The following is a 21,945-nucleotide window of genomic DNA, read 5'->3' as shown; positions in this document are numbered from 1 at the left end:
GGTGTGTGACCATGGGCTCCAGCCTGCAGAGATTGTAAGCCTTTACGCCAGAGCCCAGGACCAGGGAAGAGAAAGGAAGGATTAAAAAAAAAAAAAAAAAAAAAAAAGGGAGTCAGTCGTTTACTGTTCCTGCAGTTATTTTTTTAAAAACCCTGTCCTGATAAGACAGCCTTGCTCGCGGGGGCGGTGGGGACAACTCCTGTCCGGATGAGTTCTCCGAAGGAAGGGACCTGCTGCAGGGGCTTCTGTGCAGTAGTCCCCTCACTCCCGGGATCCGGGGTTCACCACGCGAGGCGTCAGTTTCCTCATCCGCAGAGTGGCCGCAAGAACCCGCTGGTGGTCCAGAGGCTCGTCTGAAACCCCGAGCCCAGCGCCCCGCACCCAACCCCCGGAAACCACCGGGATACGAACGTCTCAACTCGCACCTCATCAACCCCGGGGGCCCCGCGCGGCCCGCCCCACCCCCCGCGCTCCCTGCCCGCCCCACGTGACTTCCCGAAAGGGCCGGGGACCGCCCCTCGCGCCGCTCAGTTTCGTTTCCTTGGTGGCTTCCGGGCGATAGTGCAGCAGACGCGGCAGCGGTTCCAGCGCGTCCCGTCGGGTCCCCCCAGGAGCGCCATGGCGGAGCTGTGCCCCCTGGCCGAGGAGCTGTCGTGCTCCATCTGCCTGGAGCCCTTCAAGGAGCCGGTCACCACGCCCTGCGGCCACAACTTCTGCGGGTCGTGCCTGGACCAGACGTGGGCCGTCCAGGACCCGCCGTACCTGTGCCCGCAGTGCCGCACCGGCTTCCAGACGCGGCCACAGCTGCACAAGAACACGGTGTTGTGTGCGGTGGTGGAGCAGTTCCTGCAGGCCGAGCAGGCCCGTCCCGAGCTCCCCGACGACTGGACGCCGCCCACCCGGGCCGCCGCCCCCAGCCCGGCCGGCCAGGTGGCTTGCGACCACTGCCTGCAGGCGACCGCCGTCAAGACGTGCCTGGTGTGCATGGCCTCCTTCTGCCAGGAGCACCTGCGGCCGCATCTCGACAGCCCCGCCTTCCGGGACCACCCGCTGCAGCCGCCCATCCGTGAGCTGATGCGCCGCAAGTGCCCCCAGCACAACCGGCTGCGGGACTTCTTCTGCCCTGAGCACGGCGAGTGCATCTGCCACATCTGCGTGGTGGAGCACAAGACCTGCTCGCCTGCGCCCCTGAGTCAGGCCAGCGCTGACCTGGAGGTAGGGGTTGGCGGGCGAGGGCCCAGAGGGGCAGCCTGGGCCTGCTGGGTTGTGCAGAGGGCACCACTGTGCGCATCTTGGCCTACTTGGATCACCTGGGTGTGGGGGAATGGGCCTTGCTGGGCCTGAGATCAGGGAAAGGGCATCCCCAGTGTCCAGGTAGAAAGGGGCTGGGAGAACATACAGCCCTCCTGGATCATTCCTGGTCCACCTTCTCTGCCCCCACCCCTCTCACCCATTATACAGAGGGACGTTGCTTGCCTTGAGGCTAGCACTTGTCTGACATGTTTAGTACAGGGTTTTGAACATCAAATATGAGCGCTAGAGGTTACCTCTGTTGTCTCAATAAATCCGGGTAGCACCCAGGAGGTGGGTATAATTAGTTATTTACAGCTGAGGAAATGGAGGTTCAGAGAAGTTAATTTAACCTGAGCTAACCCAAGTGGCCAAGTGGGCATTGGGCCCCCAGCTGGTCTGACTCCACATTTGCCGTTTCTCCCTATGGACCAGCCTCAAAGCCAAGTCCGCAGAGTTCAGAGCATAGGACATTCCTGAGGTCATGTGAGGAAAAGCCTTTGGTGAGCCAGAGACTTCCAGTGACCAGGGAGGATGGTTATGGGTGGGAGGGTGGGCAGAGTCCCAGGACTCCCTGGATAGGATGCCCAGCCACGCTCCTGCACCACAGCGCCCTATATACTTCCTGTGCCACTTTAAAGCACAGGACTGGTCCTCATCAGTAAAGTGAGGAGGTGGGACTGGGTGGATTCATTCCTAAGGGGCCTTCTGGGTCTGTGATGATTTCAGTGGTTTGGGGATCGTAATTTCCCCCTGTGGACTCGAGGCAGAGGCTGAAAAGGTGTAGTCTAACTACTTTTCATTGTATCAGTCTGAGCTCCAGAGTGAAGCCTGATTTCCTTTCACTCTCGCAGCGCTGTCAGGGAGAACAAGGGCTGTCCTCCTGTCATCAGAGGAGACGTGAGGCCTGTGGGAGGTTTGCAGTGGCGCCAGGGCCAGGGTGCAGCCTTTGCTCCCGTCCGGACACGGCTCCTCCCTGGCCTGGTCTGCTTCTCCAGTCTGAGCTGGGTTTCTGTGTACTTCCTCCCTGAGTCCCAGAAGTCAGACGTCAGGCAGTGCCTGACAGTTGACTTTGGAGGTACCACCATCTCAGGCCCAGCCTACCTGGGTCTCTACCTGTTGCAGGAAAGGGCCTGCCTGGCCTTCGAAGGCTGGAGCCCTGCTCTGCCCTGCATCCGCTGTGGTTCAGGGCAAGTCACTGAGTTCTCTGAACCTCAACTTCATCCGTAAAATGGGATTAATAGCATTCCCTCCCCACCTCCAAGGGTGACCAGGAGGCTCCGGAGGGATGAACTGTGTGGGAAGTGCCTCATAGGCGGGCCCCAGGGTCAGGCTGGTTGACACGGGCTCCGACCAGAGCTGGATGTTGAGATCTGGGTTTGAATTCTGGCTCTGCTTCCTAGCTAGGAACTCAAAAAAAGGACACAATAATAGTACCTATCTCAGAAGGTTATTGGGAGGATTAAATGAGGTGTTTCATAAATGGCGTTTTACAGTTCGCTAATGCTCCATAGAACTGCCACTATCATTTCTGTTAACTCAGAAATTCCCTGAGGAGAGTTTGCTGCATAGAGGGTGTTAGGCTGCCCAGATCTTCATTGCCTCAGGATGCATGGTTCTGAGGACTAGGGCAGCCTGGCTCCTATCGAAAGACCCTTCTAGAAGTTCTTCCCAGGAGGCAGAAGGACCCATTTCCGCCTGGTCTGGAGCCCCAGCTCCCTCTCAGCCTCCAGGGCCTGGAGCTGGAGTCTGCGCCCAGATTATTTGTATGCCATACACACTTGGCTTTTTAATCCTTTTAACAAGGCTTTCCTGCCATCTCTCCCCTACCCCTCGTTGTCCTGGCTTGCTGAGTCCTTTAACCTGTCTCCTTTTCCAGCCCTGCTGCTGGTCAGCACTGGTGGCAGAGCCAGCCCAGCTTGGCTCGGTCACTGGTGTGGGGCGGACTCAGGACTCTGGTGCCTCCCACGTGGAGGACCCAAGTCCCCAGTCTGTGAAGGGATCCTCAGAACTTCGAAAAGTTCTCTACCCTTGATTAGGGGATTGTCGCTGCTGTCAAAGTCCTTGGGTGGCTTTCCTTTCGTCATCTATAGCCCTGTGGGCCCCACTCTACCATCAGGGGACTGTTGTATGCATTTGATTAATGGTGGGTAAAATCTTTCAAAATACAGGGTTCAGGGGTGTACTACTAAGCGTGAGTCTTGGAGGTGAAACATTTGGCAGCCCCCAGGTATTCTGAGGTCTCTTCCAGCTCTGAGACCTGTGAGGCCGGATCTGCCCGGGCCTGGCCTTCTGCCTTTGGCCCACAGTTCATCTTGGCCACTGTTAGACACCAGGTCAAAGGGCATTGTCACAGAGGTCACATCTGAAACACTATCAATGACTTGGGCTTTTGGGGTTGAGTTAGTGCGGCCTTGGTCTCTGCTTCTAGCCTTTACGTGTGACTGTCTCTGGGTTGTTCAAATCCAGAGTCAAGGTCACTGGTGGAGTGGGAGAGGCAGGGAAGAGGAAGGGAGGGCCAGAGTATTGTTGAGCCAGTTAGTTAGGGGACATACATTTTTTTCTAGAATTTTCCTATGTGCTCAGTTTGGACACAAGTCTGTAATTGTAACACCAGGATCTTGTAACACTAGTTAATAGCGATGTGACCTAGGGCAAGCCACTTAATTACTCTGTGCTTCAGTGACCTCATCTGTAAAGGGCGGATAACCCTCTACCTCCTAGTGTTGTTTTTAGCTTTACATAGTTAATACATGGAAAGCACTAGAACAATGCCTGGCTTGGAGTAAGTGCATGATAAACACTAGCTGCCATTATGGTGGCGGTGGTGGTGATTTTCCTACCCATTTCTATGCCCCAGCATTTCACCTGAGTAGGGTGAAATTGGATATTGATTATGAAAATTTATGGCAATACTAAGAGGCCTTGGGTGATATTAGCTTCCACTGTGCATAATTAGCCTTTGTATCTGAAGGCTAGGTGCCTAGCAATTCTGAATCACCTTAGTTCAATTTCAGGGGCTGAACCGTCGATGGCTGGTTTACTGCTGGTTCGTCCCTATTCCTAAGGTTTAGCCCTTGGAGGTCCCTGCCCGTGGGACTTGTCAAGTGAGCCTTGGACTCTGATATTTGTCCACCTGCCTCTCCGAGGCTGACAGAGGCCCTCCCAGCTGTCTTCCGGAACTGGCAGATGGCTCTGGGAGAACAACCCCCGATGCCAGCCTTATCTCTCTGGGTTTCCTTCTTCTGGATCTTAATTACATAATCCTTCCCTGCTTTCTTAGCTCCCCATTGGTTTTTAGTAGATCCCTCTCCCCCAATATTTTGTCTCCTTTTCTGGTTGTTTGCAGTGGTTTGAACAACCCCGTCTGCCACTTATTGAAGCAGCTGTCCCAGCTCGTTCTGTCTGTGTGAGCTTGACCACCTTGCTGTCCTCTTTGCCTCAGTTTCATCATCTATAAAATGGGTGCTAGTGAAGAAGCTCACAGTAATCCAAGCTGAAATTTACTAAGGCCATTTGTCCTGACTAAGATCCAGGCACTATGCTGAGGACTTACACTGCTTCAGTTAATTCTCCTGCTAGCCCCGCGGGGTGGGAACAGTTGCGTTGATATCTATTTCGTGGCCAAAGAAACAAGTGAGAGACAGTTGGAGAGCTGGGTATTGAGTCTGGTCTGTCTGGCTCCAAATCCTATCCTTGTAACTTCTTTACTGTCCAGTTCCCCTGAAAGGATGAAGGGAGGCAGTAAATATGAGAATGCTTCAAAAAGCTACAAGCAGGGACTTCCCTGGCGGTCCAGTGGTTAAGACTTCACCTTTCAGTACAGAGGGTGCAGGTTTGATCCCTGGTCAGGGAGCTAAGATCCCACGTGCCTCGTGGCCAAAAAACCAAAACATAAAACAGAAGCAATATTGTAACAAATTCAATAAAGACTTTAAAAATGGTCCACATCAAAAAAAGAAAAAAAACAATAAAAAAATAGCTACAAGCAGGTGAGACTTGGGGTGGTGGAAACACCTGTGGGATAGACTTGAGGGCAGTCACTGGTGTTGGGTGCTTGGTGGGGGGCTGGATGGGGTGTTTTCTCACTCGGTTTGTTTTCTCCGCAGAACAAGTTGAGGCATAAACTGACTGTCACGTACAGTCAGATCAATGGGGCGTCGAGAGCACTGGAGGACGTGAGAGCCAGGCAGCAGGACGTGCGGGTGAGAGACAGGGCTCCCCGCCACCAGCCTGGCCCTGGAGCCTCCCTCCGCCTCTGGGGAGGACAAGGCTCGTGTCAGGTTCACTCACAGTGTCAGAATTCAACTTCAACCGTGCAAAACATGCAAAAAGCTATGTGCCCAGAGAGATGCTTCACAGACTCAAAGCCTACCTACAAGCCCAACCATTAAAAATTAGGGTTAAAATATAGTGATATAAAAAATGGTTATGATTTAAGGGGGAGAAGAACAGGAAGTAAAAGTTGCATCTATTTATTTTTAAAAAGTGTATTCGTTTCTAGGGCGACTGTAACAAGTTACTGCAGACTTGGCTTACAACAACAGAAATGTGGTCTCCCACAGTTCTGGAGGCCAGAAGTCCAAATTCAAAGTGTCGACAGGGCCACACTCTTTCCGTAGGTTCTGGGGAAGAATCCTTCCTTGCCTCTTCCAGCCTCTCACGGCTCAGGCATTCCTTGGCTTGTGGCTGCATCACTCCAGTCTCTGCCCCTATCTTCACATGGCCTCCTCCGTCTTCTCCTCTTTTGTCTCTAATAAGGACACTTGCTATTGGATTTAGAGCTCACCTTTGTAATCCAGGATGATCTCATCTCAAGATTTCTACCCTAATTACATCTGCAAAGACTCATTTTCTAAGTTCTGAAACATGGACATATCTTTTGGGGGGCTGCCATTCAACCCATTACAGGAAGTATAGGAAAAAAGACTGGAAGGAAATATAGTAAAGGAATAGTACTGCAAGTGTTGGAGTGGTAGAATTAGAGATATTTTTTTCCCTCTAGTTTTTTTTACAGTTTTTATAAGGTTACAGTGTTTTTATATTGAAAGAAGATTTGATTTTTAAGCATCCTGGTCTGGAGCTGCAGCATTCAGTTTTATTGCCACAGCTGTGGCTTAATTAGATGAAATCTGGGTTAGAATACTAGCCTGTGTTGGCAGATCTCTGAGCCTTAGTTTTGAAGCAATCACAACTTCTTTCCAAAGGTGAGTTATGAGGCTTAAATGAAAGGATGCACATGAAAATACCTGTATCAGTTGGGGGGCAGGCTAAACTGCTGTAACAGAGATACCCCTCAAAATCAGAGGTTTAACTAAGATAGCCGTTTATTTTGCTCCCTGTGACGGTTCAGGTGAGCAACCCAGGCTAGTGGGACCTGAGCAACCCAGGCTAGTGGGATGGCTCTGCTCCATGTGATCCTTCAGAGTTCAGGATCTTTCCTTTTTATTGCCCTTCCTCATCTCTTTGGTTGCAGCTGGGTCACCATTACATCTTTGCTCTAGCCTGTGAGAAGGGGGACAGGGAAGGAGAGTGTTGCCATTATCACTTTCGCTCCTGTCGTGAGCAGCTTAGTCACATGACCAAGCCCAGCTGCAGGGGATGCTGGGAAATGTAGTCTGTGGCTGGGCAGCCACGTGCCGGTCTAAACTCCAGGGGTGTTCTCTTAGTGACGGGAGCAGAAGGAGGATGAATCCTCGGGGACATTGGTAGTCACACTGGAGGTGGCAGGGTAAAGTGTTGGTTAAAGAAATAATTGAATTCCCGGGACTTCCCTGGCGGTCCAGTGGTCAAGACTCCGTGCTTCCACTGCTGGGGGGCATGGGTTCAATCCCCAGTCGGGGAACTAAGATCCCATATGCCGCGCAGCGTGGCCAAAAAAGAAAGAAATAATTGAATTCCAATCTTCCTGTCCCTCTTATGTGTGTTTCTGTTTGTCACGTTTGATTCTGAGCTATTGAGGTTTCCCAACATGTAAAGCGAAACTGCAGCTTCTAGAGCAGTGCTGTCCGCTAGAAATATAAAGTGAGCCTTATACTGTATATAACTCTAATTTGAATAACACATGAAATTAATTTGAATAATATATTTTATTTAACTCAGTATATCCAAAATATTATTTTAATCAGTATAAAGTATTAATGAGATATTTCAAATTCCTCTTATTTTACACTTATAGCACATCTTAACTTGGACTAGCGATAGTTCAAGTGCTCTGTAGCTACATGTAGCAAGTAGCTATGGTATTGGATAGTGTAGTTCTAGAGGAAATTTTCTAGAGCAGCTTCATACCCTTTAAAAAATTACTCATGGGGCTTCCCTGGTGGCGCAGTGGTTGGGAGTCTGCCTGCCAATGCAGGGGACACGGGTTGGAGCCCTGGTCTGGGAAGATCCCACATGCCGCGGAGCAACTAGGCCCGTGAGCCACAGCTACTGAGCCTGCGCTTCTGGAGCCTGTGCTCCGCAACAAGAGAGGCCGCGATAGTGAGAGGCCCGCGCACCGCGATGAGGAGTGGCCCCTGCTTGCCACAACTAGAGAGAGCCCTCGCACAGAAACGAAGACCCAACATAGCCAAATTAAATAAATTAATTAAAAAAAAAAAACTACTCTTTTAAAAAAAAAAAATTACTCATGAACTGCTTTCCAGCTTAAGAAATAAAATATTGCCATGGAAGATGAAGCCCCTGCTTTGCTTCTCCCTTTTTATATCCCCCTTCCTCTCTTCCAAAAGTAACCACTATCCTGAATTTATCCATTCCCATGTGTTTCTTTATACTTTTAATATGTATGTATGTATTCCTTTGGCAATAAATACTACCATTCTGTTTGTTTCTAACCTTTATGTAAGGAGCATCATACTGTATGTCTTTTTCTACAAGTTGTTTTTCCCTTATTACTGTTTAATATTCCATCCTGTGAATAATTTTCCGTCTTCTATTGATAGACATTCAGGTTGTTTCCAGGGTTTTGCTAATTCAAACAGTGCTGCTTAGAGCATTCTTGTGTGTCTCTTGGGCAGGTTCTGAGATTTTTTTTCTTTCTTTATTTACTTGGTTGCATGGGGTCTTAGTGGCGGCAGGTGGGCTCCTTAGTTGCGGCTCCAGGACTCCTTAGTTGTGGCTCGCCAGCTCCTTAGTTGCGGCACGTGGGCTCCTTACTTGCGGTTCGCGGGCTCCTTAGTGGTGGCATGCGAACTCTTAGTTCCAGCGTGCATGTGGGATCTAGTTCCCTGACCAGGGATTGAACGCCGGCCCCCTGCATTGGGAGTGCGGAGTCTTATCCATTGCGCCACCAGGGAAGTCCCCAGATTTTTTCTAGAGTATATTCCTAGACTGAGTTGCTGGGTCAAAGGGTATGAGCACCTTCAAATACACCAGATCTTGCTCTCCAAAGTGGTTGCGTCTGTTTGTATTCCCATGAAGTATAGGTAAGAGTTCCTGGCGCTCCATGTCTCAGGCTTAGCTTTTTTGCCAGTCTGATGGATGCCCTCTTGTTCTGGCTTCTCAGGAGGTTGCACACAGGAAGATGGACCAGCTTAGACAAGAATACCTGGAAATGAAGGCTCTCATTGATGCCTCAGAGGCCAGCTCCACACGAAAGATAAAGGAAGAGGAGAAGAGGGTCAACAGCAAGTTCGACAGCATTTATCAGATTCTCCTCAAGAAGAAGAGTGAGATCCAGACCCTGAAGGAGGAGATTGAACTTGCCCTGACTAAGGGGGACGAGTATGAGTTTCTGGAGGTGGGTCAAGATGAGGACGTTGAATACGCTTTCTGCCTAGCGTCATGATGTTGACTGTAGGTGCATTGGGGCCCTCGAGGAGGTGAGGCTGTATGAGGTCATGGGAAGCATCCCTGAGACACATGCTGTGTTAGTTTTCTACATTTCATGACAACTTACCACAAGCTGAGTGGCTTAGAAGAACCACTGTTATCTGTTATCTCACACTTTCTGTGGCTCAGGGCATGGCTGAGGTCTCACCAGGCTACATTCCTTTTGGAGCTCAAGGTTGTCTTCCAAGCTCACATTCTTGCTGGCAGAACTCAGTCCCCTGTGGTGCAGGACTGGGGTCCCCACGTCCTTGCTAGTCCCCTGTGGTGCAGGACTGGGGTCCCCATGTCCTTGCTAGTCCCCTGTGGTGCAGGACTGGGGTCCCCACGTCCTTGCTGGCTGTCAGCAGGAGCCACCCGCAGTTCCTAGAGGCTGCTGTGATTCCTCGCTGTGTGGCCCTCTTTCGAGGTGGCAGCCGGCTTCCTCAAAACCAGCAGAGAATTTCTCCCTCCAGGAAAGCCCCGTTTTTCTTTTAAGGACTTTTACCTGATTAAGTGAGGCCCACCTGGGAGAATCATCTTTTTGATGAACTCAAAACCAACAAATTTGGGGTCTTCATTACATCTGCAGTATTCCTTCAGTTTTTCCATGTAATGTAACCTAACCATGGAGTAATATCCTTTCATACTCAGAGTCATGCTCATACTCAGGAGGAGAGGATGTATAGGATGTGTACCCGGGGCAGGCGGGAGTCTTGGGGGCCATCTTAGCATACTGCCTACTGCATAGGCCTCCACCGCTTCCCTCCATCCCGCCTCTGCACGGCCCCTGGAAGTGTCTCTCTAAAGCACAGGCACCCCTCCCCGCCCTTTCTGATTTCACATTCCCACAGGGCCTTGGTGACCAGCCTGCCTTTGCCAGCAGCCTCATCTCTTGCCAGCCACCCCCTGCCCATGCCCTGTGCTCTAACCACAGCAGAGCACTCGTCAGATGCACCGGGCATTGGGAGGGAAGGCCATGGCTGGCCTCTGCCTAGTAAACCCTGTCCTTTGTTCAGGGCAACCCCAGTTCCCCCATCTTCCTCGGATCCCGTTATTCTGCCATTGCTGGCGATCCGGAGCATGTTACCTGCCTCTGCTCTTGCCCTCGACAACGTTGTTTTAGATGTGCTTGTTTTCATGTCTGTTTAAAAGGCTGTCAGGGGACTTCCCTGGCAGTCCAGTGGTTAAGACTCTGTGCTCCCAATGCAGGGGGGTGTGGGTTCAATCCCTGGTCAGGGAACTAAGATCCCGCATGCCGCACAGCGTGGCCAAAAAAAAAGAAGAAAAAAAAAAAAGCTGTCAGCTCTTTTCGGGCGGGGCCCTTCATCCTCCTAGCATGTCCAGTGCACGGCAGAGTGTCTGGCACGCGGCAGATGTTCTGGGGAGGCCCATTGATTGGGTGACGTGCTGCTTTGACCCGTCAAAGGCCCAGATTCCATGTTCAGGTCCTGAGGAGGGACAGGAGTGCCTGGCAATCTTCTCTTCTCTGTTCAGGATCTTCTAGCCACACCTAGGCTGGATGGCATTAAGTTTCATCGCACATGCTCATTCCTGTTTGTTGACCTAGCTGCCTTGAGCTCTTACAGAAGGATTCTGAGTCCACATCTGGTCCCCTTGATACTGTATGACATGATTTGGTCTCCAAATTTGGAACCTTCTGTAAGATCCTTCTTTTCCGTTGGATATGCGGCTGAGTCCTGCAGCCTTCCAGGCATTCCTGTCTATTTTCAGGACACGTGTTCAGAGCTGGTCCTTGCAGGATGGACATGGTGATGAGTCTCCTGTACTTTTTCAGCCACAGCTGGAGGGGTGGAAAGAGCATTATCCATGGGGGTCAGGAGATCTGGGTCCCAGCTTTGTCCCTGCCACTAATTGGCAGAGGTCCTGGCAAGACACTTGTCATTTTTGACTTCAGTTTTCCCATTTGTAAGGTGAGCGACCTCTGAGGGCCCTTCCAGCTCCAGATCGCTGTGTCTTGAAGTGGCACTTTAACCCCCAGTGACCTCTGGCTCTAATTTGAGAGGCTGATTAGACTTAGTGCCCATGGGCACAGGGAAGCTCTTTCTGGGGTTCATGAGGCCTGAGCCCAGGCCCTGGCTTCACCAGAGCTGCCTGAACTAACCCCCTGGCTTGTTGCAGAAAGCAGCAAAACTGCAAGGAATCACGACGAAGCCAGTCTACGTCCCCAAGGTGGAGCTGAATCACGAGCTGCTAAAGGGTGTCTGTCAGGGCACCTCTGAGCTCAAAAATGAGCTGAAGCAGTACCTCAAACAGCTCCAGGACAAGAAGCCTGAGGAGCTCATCATCCCAGGTAACTATTAGCAACCTCCTGTGCTTTCCACTGGGACCCCTGAAATGGGATGTGTCCCCTCAGTGTTTTGGGGTGGGAGAGAAATCTTGATCTGGAGCATTGGGGCTTGAGTTTCGGGGGTTACAAAACATCTGCCCTCCATCTAGGAGGTAGTGGGGAGTTTTTGCCTCATCCTGAGATTGTAGCTGTCCTTCCTAAAATATTTTTGGGGGCTGGATGTTATGAAGGGTCTTTCTAGATAGGCTTTTTTTGTCTGAGTCTGAGGTTGGCTCAGATGGGTTGAATGGATTCTGGGTTCTCATTGTTATTTGGTAGGGAAATGGCTAGTTGGGGGGTCAGAGAAACGTGGAATTCCTCCTTGATACCCCCTACCCTTCCACTTATATCCAACCCATTGTCAGATTTTGCTTCTTAAATATCTCCTGATTCAGTCAGCTGGTTTCACTGCCGGCCACCACTCACCTGCTCTCCATTGCAATCACCTGTGGCAGCTTCCTAATGAGTCCCTCTGCATCCACTCCTGTTGCAGCTGGAGAGAGCTTTTCAGGATGCAAATCTGATTTCTTGGCACCTTCTCCCCTGCCTCCTGTTCAGAGACTTTCCATTGCTTTTAGATTGCAGACCAGACTCTTGACCCTGGCTGTCAACCCCTGCCTGGTCAGGCCCCGTCTGTCTCGTTAGCCCTGAAGTTACCCCCTCCTCCCATACGTCCCTCTACACTCTACAATTCTTCAAATATGTCAAGCTTCCTGCCACAGGGCCTTTGTACATGCTCCCCCACTGCCTAGAGGGCTCAGACTCCAACACCTTCACCAGGTGACTCCTCTCACCCTTCAGTGATCAGTTGAAACATTACATTTCTCAGCAAACCTCCCCTGTTGCCACTCCTGCTCCTCAGACCAGGTTGCCGGGTCCTAATCATCCCTTGGGGCCCTTTGCGCACCTGTCATTTCACTCTTCCTTGCCATTCCCGTGTGTCTCCCCCACCAGACTGTGATCAGTGAGGGCAGGGGCTGGGTCTGTTTTCATCCAACACTCTCCCCAGCGCCTGGCACAGAGGGGAAAGCCATTGATGAATTAGCCCTGCATATTTGTTTTTCTGCTATGTCAGCGATCACTGGTCTGGGGACGGAGGGGTGAGAGAAACCAGAGGGAAAGGAGCTACCACGACATGCCAGGCATCTTGATCTCACCACCACGAGCGAGGGGAGTCATCCCCGTCATACGTCGGAAGAAACCAAAGCTCACAGACGGTTCAGAGGTCATGGAGCTGGGTGCTGGTGGAGGAAAGACTCCACCCTGGCTACAATTTAAGGCAGAGAAAAGAAGGAACATACCGAATTTGTCTTTCAGTTATCTTGTTTCTAGTGCTTGTAAACGATCGGATGGGGAAGGTCAGCGGAAATCAACTTTGTAAGCCCTCTCCCCGCCTGCCGACGGCGGGGCTGGCTCCTAGGCTTGGTTTGGAAGAGCCGCATAGACTACCCTCTTCTTCTTTGGCACAGGGGGCCCTGGAGGACATGGCCTGCTGCACAGTCTGAAACCCCCACGGCCTGTGAAGAAGATCCCAAGTAAGTAAAGTAACCCCACCTCTGTCCCTGGGGCAGCAGCGACTGTGGCAGGCGGTGCTCGGGCTGAGGTACTAGCAGGCGTCACGGCTCCTTCCAGCGGAGCACAGCCCACCCCAGGCTCCGCGGGGCCCGGGCGCACCTGGAGGCAAGTGCTGCCTGACCCCGCTGAGGGGCGGTGGCGGGGCTGTTGCAGGAGCCCTGCTGGGGCATGCGGGAGGACCGGCCATCAGCACTGGATATTCTGACTGCCTGGAACAGCAAGATGACCAAAGCTGGCTTGTCTTGAGAAATACTTATGATGCCCGAGTTCTGGCATTTGGGGTGACCCCCTGAGCAGAGGCTGAGCCTCACCGTAGCCCAGTGCCGTTCAGCCTCGGCTTGGGATGTGTTTCTGCCATCACAGAGCTCTTCAACCTTTTTTCCGTATTGCCCTCCTTTGCTCTTACCTCTCAGGACCTTTTAGAAATTTTTTTCCTAATCACCCCCATCCATGAAATTTTAATACCACACATATGATATATCTGTTTATACACTGTGCTTTTATACATAAAAAGAACAAGTTTTTTCCATCCTTCTCTCCCCCTCACCTCCTAAGAATCAATTTTTGCTCCCCCTTGGGGGCAAAATCACCCTTGTTGAGATGGGTGGGGCTGGGGTGAAGAATGGTCCTCAGTTTCCTCATCTATCAATTTTGGACCATAATGATGTCCACCTCATGGGATTATTGTGTGAGGTTCACATGGGACACTGATGGTGAAAGCTCTTTAAAGGACAGGCATATGTCACCAAACCGTTGGCGAAAAAGTCAGCGAGGACGGAGGAGGGCTGTCCCCCATTGGGTGGTTGGGATGAGAGAACTCCGGGCTGGTTTTCGTTGTTGTTTGCTTGGTGTTAGTGTTTAGTGGTTGTCTGTGGCAGACAAATGTGTGGTACCAGTTCCTGAGTGGAATGGGGTCGGGGACTGGGGTGCCTGGGGCAGGTGAGGAGGGGGCCATCAGTGGAGCCTGAAAACGTGGAAGGGCACCTTGTGTGAAGAGGGAGGTGGAAGAGGAGGTGGCAAGTACTGTAAACCCGTGTCCTTCTCAAGGCACAGCCCCTGAAAGCCTCCTTCCCGCTGCCCCGCTTCATAAGGCCCGCTCTTCACGGGAGTGAGCTGTGGCGGGGCTGAGGCGGGGAAACAGGCAAGGAAAGGGTAGGCTTATCACTGTGGATGAGGCTCCTAGGAATTGCGATGACTGGGGAGGGGGCCCTTTGCCTGAGGCCAACGTCATAGCCCGGGGTCCTGCCAAGATGCTGGTCCAGTGGCAGTGGGCAGGAGAGGAGCAGGGCGGGGAGACGGGGAGAGTGAGAACGACTCCTGAGAAATACGGCTCTGAAGTGGGAGGAACGGGGAGCCAGTGGGGCATGTGGGACCAGGGAGGGTCTGGTGGGGAGAGAGCAGGGCTGGTCTGGAATGTACAGGATCCTGCAGGCAGGCAGGGATGAGATCCAAAACCCCCCTTGTCATTTCAGTGGTGGGGAAGGTAGCAGAAAGGGAACCTGAACTCTTCTAGCCTGCTCAACCTTGAGCCTCATTGCAATCCCAGGGGCTTGTAACAGACAGACTTCTGAGCCCCACCCCCAGACTCTCAGTTTTCAGCTGGTCTGGGTGGGTCTGAGAATTTGCATCCCTACAGCTTCCCAGGTGATGCTGCTGCTGGTTTGGGGACCATGCTTTGAGGACGGGTGTTTTTTTAGCTAAACTCAGTTCCCACAGACACACACTCGGGATACTTTCTAAAGACGATCGTGATACTTGGCAAGCACATTTTTTTGGCTGGCTCCCTATGTGTGTCTTCTTTTGTGTTTGGTTTTGCATTTTTTCTTTTGTGGAGATATGATTTAATCCTACAGTAAAATGCCCAGATCTTAAAAGTACAGTTAGATTAATTTTGACAAATACATACATCTGTGTTACCATTACCCAAATCAGGATAAAGATTTCCATTATTCCAGGAAATTCGTTCGTGCTCCTTATTAGTGAGCCCCTCCCTACCAAAACCATGATTCAGGTTTCTATCACCGTAGATTAATTTGCCTGTTGACCCCTTATCTTTTTCAAGTTAAAACATCATAGCTTTATTTGTATGGGTCACATTAGTGCATTGATTGTTATTATGGTGTTTTGAAAGTGTCATTGTGTTTAAAATATGTTAATTCTGAAAATTTTCTTTTTCAGAAGAAGAAAAGAAACCCAAGAAACCTCGTAAGTTACGCATTTCTGCATCTTTTTGTTTTCTTGAGTGCCTGAGTGTAGAACTAAATGCCAGCAGGGAAAGCTGAGCCATGGGTTTGGGGGTCTGGGCTCTGTGACTGTGTCCCGTGCTGGCAGCCAGGCCTGGGCTTGGAGGTGGCAAGTGTAAATGCGTAAGACCGCTAGGATGAGTGTTGCCCTGTCTGGACTCGTTTGTGTCGCCCTGGCTGTCCAGGTGTGTGTTTGTGGAAGCAGCTCTTGAGAATCAGCGTGGGAGGGAGTATGGGCCATCAGGTCACTCTGTCATGTCCCCAACTCATGGCGTCTCCTCCCTCAGCCCCAACCATTGCCTTACCCAGCAAGCTTCCCACCTTTGGAGTCCCAGAACATTTAGTGGATCTCAAGCAAACTGGCCAGGAGGGTGAGTTCTGGTGGGCCAGGGGCAGTGGGCTGCCCGCTCTGAGTTTGTTCTGAAAACATCTCTCTGTTCTTCATCCAGCTGAGGCCAAAGTCCCCACCGTACTGCCGACCCCGGTGTCTCTCAAGGCCAAGGTGCTGGAGACCTTCCTAGCCAAGTCCAGGCCTGAGCTCCTGGCGTGTGAGTAGCTGCTGGCTTGCTTACCCTTGCCTCCGTCTAGCTTGGTCAGCCTCTCCCCTAGAGGACCCACTGTGCTCTACTCTGTCACACCCTTACTTGCTCCTGTCCGGCTTCCAGCCCGGAAGTGGTGGGAGTTCCTTCCTCCAGGGCAGCCTAGGGGCCACCCGCCCATAGCTTCACCCACAGAGCGTCCTCCACTTGTGCTCACTTCCACGCAGTGGCCAGAACCTCTCTCTGCAAAGTGCGCTCTGGCCCTCCTTTCCACACAGCCACGGCAGGCTTGCTGGGGGGCAGTGGATGCCTGGTTCTCGGGCCGGCACCCGAGAACCTCCCCCCGCCGCCCCCGATTTGTGGAGCCCCCTGCGCTCTGTGATACAGCCGTGTAAGCAGAGGAAGTGAGTTCTAGGGACTTAGGATCTTAGAGGACATTTTCCCAGGCCATTCATTTTGCCCTGGGGGAGAACCAGTGCAAAGTATCCTTCCTTGAGCCTCCCAGCCAGGGAGCGGCAGATAACCCCAGTCCTGAATTCCCAAGCTAGGGATTGTCCTTCTCTGCCTGCTGTCTCCCACTGGTCCAGGGTTCCCTGTGAGCAGGAGGGGCAGAGATGGGTGTGTCCTGGGGAGGAGGTGGAGGGTGGGGACAGCACTCCTCTCTGCTCAGTCTTCGGACCTGCCAGAACTGGCTGGAAGTGTGGCAGGAAGGGCGGGGAGGCCATGCTCGTGTCCCAACCAAGGAGTATATTCAGGTCATTGGTGTGCTCACAGACCTTGATTGGTTCCCCGTTGCAACCGATTAAAGTCTAGACCGCTTACCTCTCTACTTGTGGCTCCATGTGTCCCTCTCCTCCTGCTGTGGCCTCTGTGCTCCCAGCTGCCCAGCCTTCCCTGGTCCCAGCACCTGTCCACCGTCCTCGTGACTCCGCGTTTGCCTTCACTGTCCCCTCTGCCGAGCATAGCCTTTCTCCCTCCTCTGCTCTCCTCTGTTTAATTCTCCTCCTCTTCCTGTCGCTCAGCTCCAATTCTAGCCCACGTGTGAAGTGTTCCCCTGTGCTCTCCCCACCCTTTACCCGTTGCCCCGTGGCTGTGTCCCTCCAGCAGTGTGCCTGCCCTTTAGCAGAGTGCGGGGCCCATAGTGTTGTCATTACTGACGGGCTTGCCTTGCTTGTGGGAGTGTGAACTCCACGAGGCCAGGCACCATGTCTGGTTCATGGTTGTACATCCTGCATAGAATCTGGCATAAGCCAGGGGCTCAATAAATGGTTTTAGATGGAGGAATAGACAGAGAGATGGGTGACTAATAGATGCACAGACGGCTGGATTGATGGATAGAGAGATGGACAAATGTCTGCCTGGCTAGACAGAATGGATGGATGGATGGGTGGATGGATGAAACAAATGAATACATATTACCAGTTAGGGAAAGGATTGAAAGTGAGAGCACTTTGGGCTCCTTGTAACTGACTCGTTGATGCTCCCTTAGATACTGTTAAAGTCATCCTGGACTACAACACTGCCCACAGCAAGGTGGTTCTGTCCGAGAACTACACCGTAGCTTCTGTGACTGACATATGCCACAACTACCGACAACATCCCCAGAGGTTCACATACTGCTGTCAGGTGCTGGGCCTGCACTGCTACAAGAAAGGGATCCACTACTGGGAGGTGGAGCTGCAGAAGAACAACTTCTGTGGGGTGGGCATCTGCTATGGCAGCATGGAACGGCAGGGCCCTGAGAGCCGGCTCGGCCGCAACAGTGCCTCTTGGTGCGTGGAGTGGTTCAATACCAAGGTCTCTGCCTGGCACAACAACGTGGAGAAAACCCTGCCCTCCACAAAGGCCTTGCGAGTGGGCGTGCTTCTCAACTGCGACCATGGCTTTGTCATCTTCTTCGCCGTGGCTGACAAGGTCCACTTGTTGTATAAGTACAAGGTGGACTTTGCTGAAGCTCTGTACCCGGCGTTCTGGCTGTTCTCCACAGGTGCTACGCTCTCCATCTGCTCCAAGTAGGCAGGCTGTGGACGCTTGGCCTGACTGCCTGTGCGGTGCCCAAGACTCTAGTGAAAATGCTGTAGGTGGAGCTCTCGGGGAGGTTCCTGAGAGTCCCCAGGGGCTGAAAGGATGGGAGGGGAGCTGGTGAGGGTGGGAGGTTAGGGAGATGGGATAAGAGGATGGGTTTGGCCAGGGAAAGGGATGGGGTGATTGCGTTATGGGTGAGGAAGCCTTTCTGCCTCCTGGTGCCCATCAGGCAGGATGACCCCCTCCCCTCGTTCTGGTAGATCTCCAGGCTGCTGGGTGGCCGGGTGGGGCTTTGGGGAGTGAAGTCATTAGTGCCCCTCTGCTCTTGGACATAATCTATAGCCACTGTGGGTTCTTCCTTAGGCCTCTGGTGTCCGCCTCTCTGCTGTCTGGAGTAGCCTTCAAATCTTGGAGTTTTGATGATTCTCTGTAGAGCTACTTAACTCTGTAGATTTTTTAAAAAATTCCAAAGTCATTGAATTTCATTATTATTCACCCTCCACTACCTACATGTGGGAGTTGGGGTGAATGCTCAGACTTCTGGTTATTTTCTGTGCTTGAGGGAAGCTACACACAACAGGTCTTCACCCAGACCAGAGTTTCCCAAAGAAGTATGTCCTTTTCCTCCACTGTTTCCCTTTCTGTCTTGGACCTCAGCACCCCATCCATGGTTTTAAAATGTTTAGTCCAACAGGAACCTTTTCAGTCTTAAGATTTCAAACCATAATCTGAATCAGCCTGTTTTGGATTTGTGATTCAGGGTCAAGGTGACCCAGGTCCCATGTGGCTAGAAACCCCTCCCACTCTCATGTATTATGAAAGGCATCTCAGCAGAGATGCCTTGGCTGCAACTACGGAGGCTTCTTCCCCTAGCGCAGGCTTTGGGGCAAGGCTCTGCACCAGGCAAGAGGGACCCTGACCGCGTTCACAGTTGGTGGTTTTGCTCTTATCAGAGCGCCTTGCCTTCTCACTGATCACTCTCCTCAGTGGTAGCCTCCGTTCCCCAGGATTGTGAGATCCTGCACTGGCTGGTGGAGACACCACCGTGGCCAGCACAGTGGAGCGTTCAGCTAAGCCCGCTGTCAGGCAGACAGGCCAGGCGTGGCTACCTCAGGGACCGTACTCGGTCACCTGCTGGGCTGACTGCCTATGGCCAGAAGGGCCTTCCAGCAGATCCATGGGAAACAGCAACATTCCTGTTCAACCCAGCACTGGGCCTTGGGTGAGTCGGAGGCCTGTCACCGACCCTAGCCCTTTCTGCTTTCTTCCTCATTTGAGCCAATTCCAGATGTAGGAATTGACCAGGCAAAGGGTCAGGAAGACTTAAGGACCAGGGAGGAAAGAAGGTGCCAGGCTTAAGCACAAGGGGCGATTTTTCCTGCAGTGTTGCTGTGCAGTGAAAATAACCCCAGTCCACTCAGGGCGGGAGTGAATGGATTGCTGGAATTTCCCAAGCTCCTTATATCCTGGCATTGTCAGGATGTAAGTTCTGATCCCCAAAGTGAGAGAAATGTAACCTCTTGTGGTGAAATGTGTCCTGCTCTGGGCTTTGCCAAGAGGAGAGCTGAGGTCAGGCTCCTTGTGGTATGAAAAGGACAATACCACTGGAGACAGGGACCCCAGGCCTTTCCATATGGAGGTTTGACAAGTTAGCACTTCTGGGGCCTTGTGCTGGGCCCCCAGGGCACTCTAGTCAGGCCCAGAGCACTTGATATTTCTGACAGATGTGTTCATCTGTGTCACCTCCCAACAAGAACTTCCACTTCCTTGGGAGAGAAATCATCTTTGTAGGGAAGATCCCCCTGCAATAGCTGAAATGTGGTTTTTAAAAGTTTTCTTCCTTTGCTCCTGGGAAGAAAAGTTCTTTGTTGATTCTTCTCTGCTTTTGGAGATGGTCCAAAGCATCTTCATCGATCTCCTGAAACAAAAGCCTTGCTTGAAGCCAGTTTATACTCGGGAAACAGCTGGGTTTAGAGGAGAATGCAGTAGATTAAACCACAGGTCCTGCTTGGGCTCTTCTGCAGAAATGAGGGCAGCCAAGAGGGCTGTTCCCTGATGGTCGATCATCCAGCTCAGGAAGGGGAAGCATGAGCCCCTCTGTTGATGAGAGGCAAGCAGGTAACCCAAGGTGAGCCCTGTGTGGGTTCTTTCCGTGAACTGAGGGGCATTCCGAACCATTCTGTTTCCAGTGGTGAGACTTTACATCCCCTCCCTTGCCTTGCGGGGCCGGTGCCCGACACTAGAGTTCTAGAGTTGGGGGAAATCTTGTGTTCATCTGACTTCCCGTTTTGCAAAGTAAGTCAGATGGGGAGGTATTGGATGACTCCACTCACCGCTCTTGACATCCCGTTATGGAGGAGGTGCCTCCTTAGATGCCCCTGGTACCCTGGAGGAAGGGTCAGAACTTCCCAGATACACAGACATAAAAACACTCTCCCAACCTAGGTATCAGGGGCTGTCTCAGTCACTCTGGCGTGATAAACGAAAAGTCAGGGTCAAGTTTTTGTTATTATTCAAGGGCTGATTGATTGGTTCTCCTGTTATAATTACTCTGAAATGGGTCTGTGATCTATAACTAATACTGATACATTATTTCTTACCTTATTCTGCCCCACCTGTATTGATTTTAAATAATTAGGAGTATTTCAGCTTATATTCTTGAGCTTATATTTTTAAGAGTTGATTCTTTCAGAGATAGTAAGGGCTGTAGACACAGATCTTCTGAAACCCACGAGAAATACCAGGGCCAAGGCTGGCTGACATGCCTTAGAAGCTTTGAATGCAATAAAGCTGTGTGTGGTATTGTTTCACACATTGCAGTGTGTGTAGAAAGTTATTACTTATCTGTCATGCTGGAGTCAGCAAATGAGGTGTCCAAGGGCCTCTGGCTGCCCCCCCCCAGATGCCTGGGGGCTGAGATTTCAGCAGAACTATAGCCCATTTGAGGCTGCCATGGGTGTGGCAGCGCCTCAGGAAGCTTTCGATGCTGAAATCTCAGCCAGATAAGATGTCCTTCTGGGCTTTGCATCAGGATGGGGGTGGGGAGAAAGGGGAGGGGTATGAGTGAAAAGGTAAATAAACCACAATGGGGTAATCAGGGAAACAGTGATGGAAGTGGGAGGGTTCATTGTATGATTCCTTCTGTTGTTGCCTCTGTTTGAAAATTTCTATAATAAAAAGTTTAAAAAATGAAACAAAAACCAGCCAGCAACGGGCCCTGTTCACGGATTTTTATCCTTGTTTGAAGAGAGGTAGGAGTTGTGGTTGGTATGGATTTGAGGTTGTTGAATAATAATTTGACTGGCTCTTGTCTCTTATTCCTGGTGGGGAGATGCTAAATCCTTGGAATTTCCCCAGTAATAGGAGAGTCCTTATTATTCATGAGCCCCTTGGATCACACCTGAATTTATGCTAAGAAGTGAGATGACCCAGGATCGGGGCTGGTCGGCAGAGAGACCAGGCATGAGATTAGAGGGTTGGTCTCATCGAGCCAGCCTCACCCCCAGGAGGGGAGAGGGGCTGGAAATCGAGTTGAAATATGTGGTCAGTGATTCAATCAGTCGTCCCTGATGAAAGCTGGGCACCCCGAAGATCTGAAACAGGAGGGAAGGGGGCAGGGCACAACCTTTGAAAGAATGACATAGCCCGAGGACATGACATAAACTGATTAGAAGCAAATGAGTCCAAGCTGGAGGACAAGTCGACTTCCACTAGACCTTGAGCCTCAGTATACACTCTTCTTTTTTTTAAGTGTATTTATTTTATTTATTTTTATTTTTGGCTGCATTGGGTCTTTGTTGCTGCGCGCGGGCTTTCTCTAGTTGCGGCGAGCAGGGGCTACTCTTCATTGCGGTGCGTGGGCTTCTCATTGTGGTGGCTTCTCTTGTTGTGTAGCATGGCCTCTAGGTGCACGGGCTTCAGTAGTTGTGGCACGTGGGCTCAGTAGCTGTGGCTTGTGGGCTCTAGAGCACAGGCTCAGTAGTTGTGGCGCACGGGCTTAGTTGCTGCGTGGCATGTGGGATCTTCCTGGACCAGGGCTCGAACCCATGTCCCCTGCATTGGCAGGCGGATTCTTAACCACTGTGCCACCAGGGAAGCCCAGTATACGCTCTTT

General features: G+C 51.6%; 1 protein-coding gene across 2 annotated transcripts; it reads left to right on the top strand.

Moving 5' to 3' along the window:
• Nucleotides 1-542: 542 nt before the first annotated feature.
• TRIM25 (tripartite motif containing 25) lies at nt 543-21,609 on the top strand. 2 transcript variants are annotated; one of them, XM_036836819.1, is made up of 9 exons: nt 543-1,215; nt 5,400-5,495; nt 8,798-9,031; nt 11,242-11,413; nt 12,919-12,984; nt 15,203-15,229; nt 15,555-15,638; nt 15,717-15,815; nt 17,296-21,609. In XM_036836819.1, exons 1-9 carry the CDS (start codon nt 619-621, stop codon nt 17,820-17,822), a joined length of 1,902 nt encoding a protein of 633 aa, XP_036692714.1. In that variant the 5' UTR covers nt 543-618; the 3' UTR covers nt 17,823-21,609. The 2 variants fall into 2 exon arrangements, with proteins under 2 accessions (XP_036692714.1, XP_036692715.1); XM_036836820.1 differs by lacking the exons at nt 15,555-15,638; nt 15,717-15,815.
• Nucleotides 21,610-21,945: the final 336 nt, after the last annotated feature.

This window comes from Balaenoptera musculus, chromosome 20 (assembly GCF_009873245.2).
Source record: "Balaenoptera musculus isolate JJ_BM4_2016_0621 chromosome 20, mBalMus1.pri.v3, whole genome shotgun sequence".
Lineage (NCBI taxonomy): Eukaryota > Metazoa > Chordata > Mammalia > Artiodactyla > Balaenopteridae > Balaenoptera > Balaenoptera musculus.
The sequence above is the reverse complement of the archived record's forward strand: the minus strand, read 5'-3'. Positions and strand labels throughout refer to the sequence as shown.

Excerpts from the sequence above, each read along its gene's own strand:
- TRIM25 (XM_036836819.1), top strand. The coding sequence starts at position 619 with ATGGCGGAGCTGTGCCCCCTGGCCGAGGAGCTGTCGTGCTCCATCTGC. Across the intron at positions 15,230-15,554 it reads AAAGAAACCCAAGAAACCTC|CCCCAACCATTGCCTTACCC; the intron begins GTAAGTTACGCA and ends CTCCTCCCTCAG. Across the intron at positions 15,816-17,295 it reads CAGGCCTGAGCTCCTGGCGT|ATACTGTTAAAGTCATCCTG; the intron begins GTGAGTAGCTGC and ends ATGCTCCCTTAG.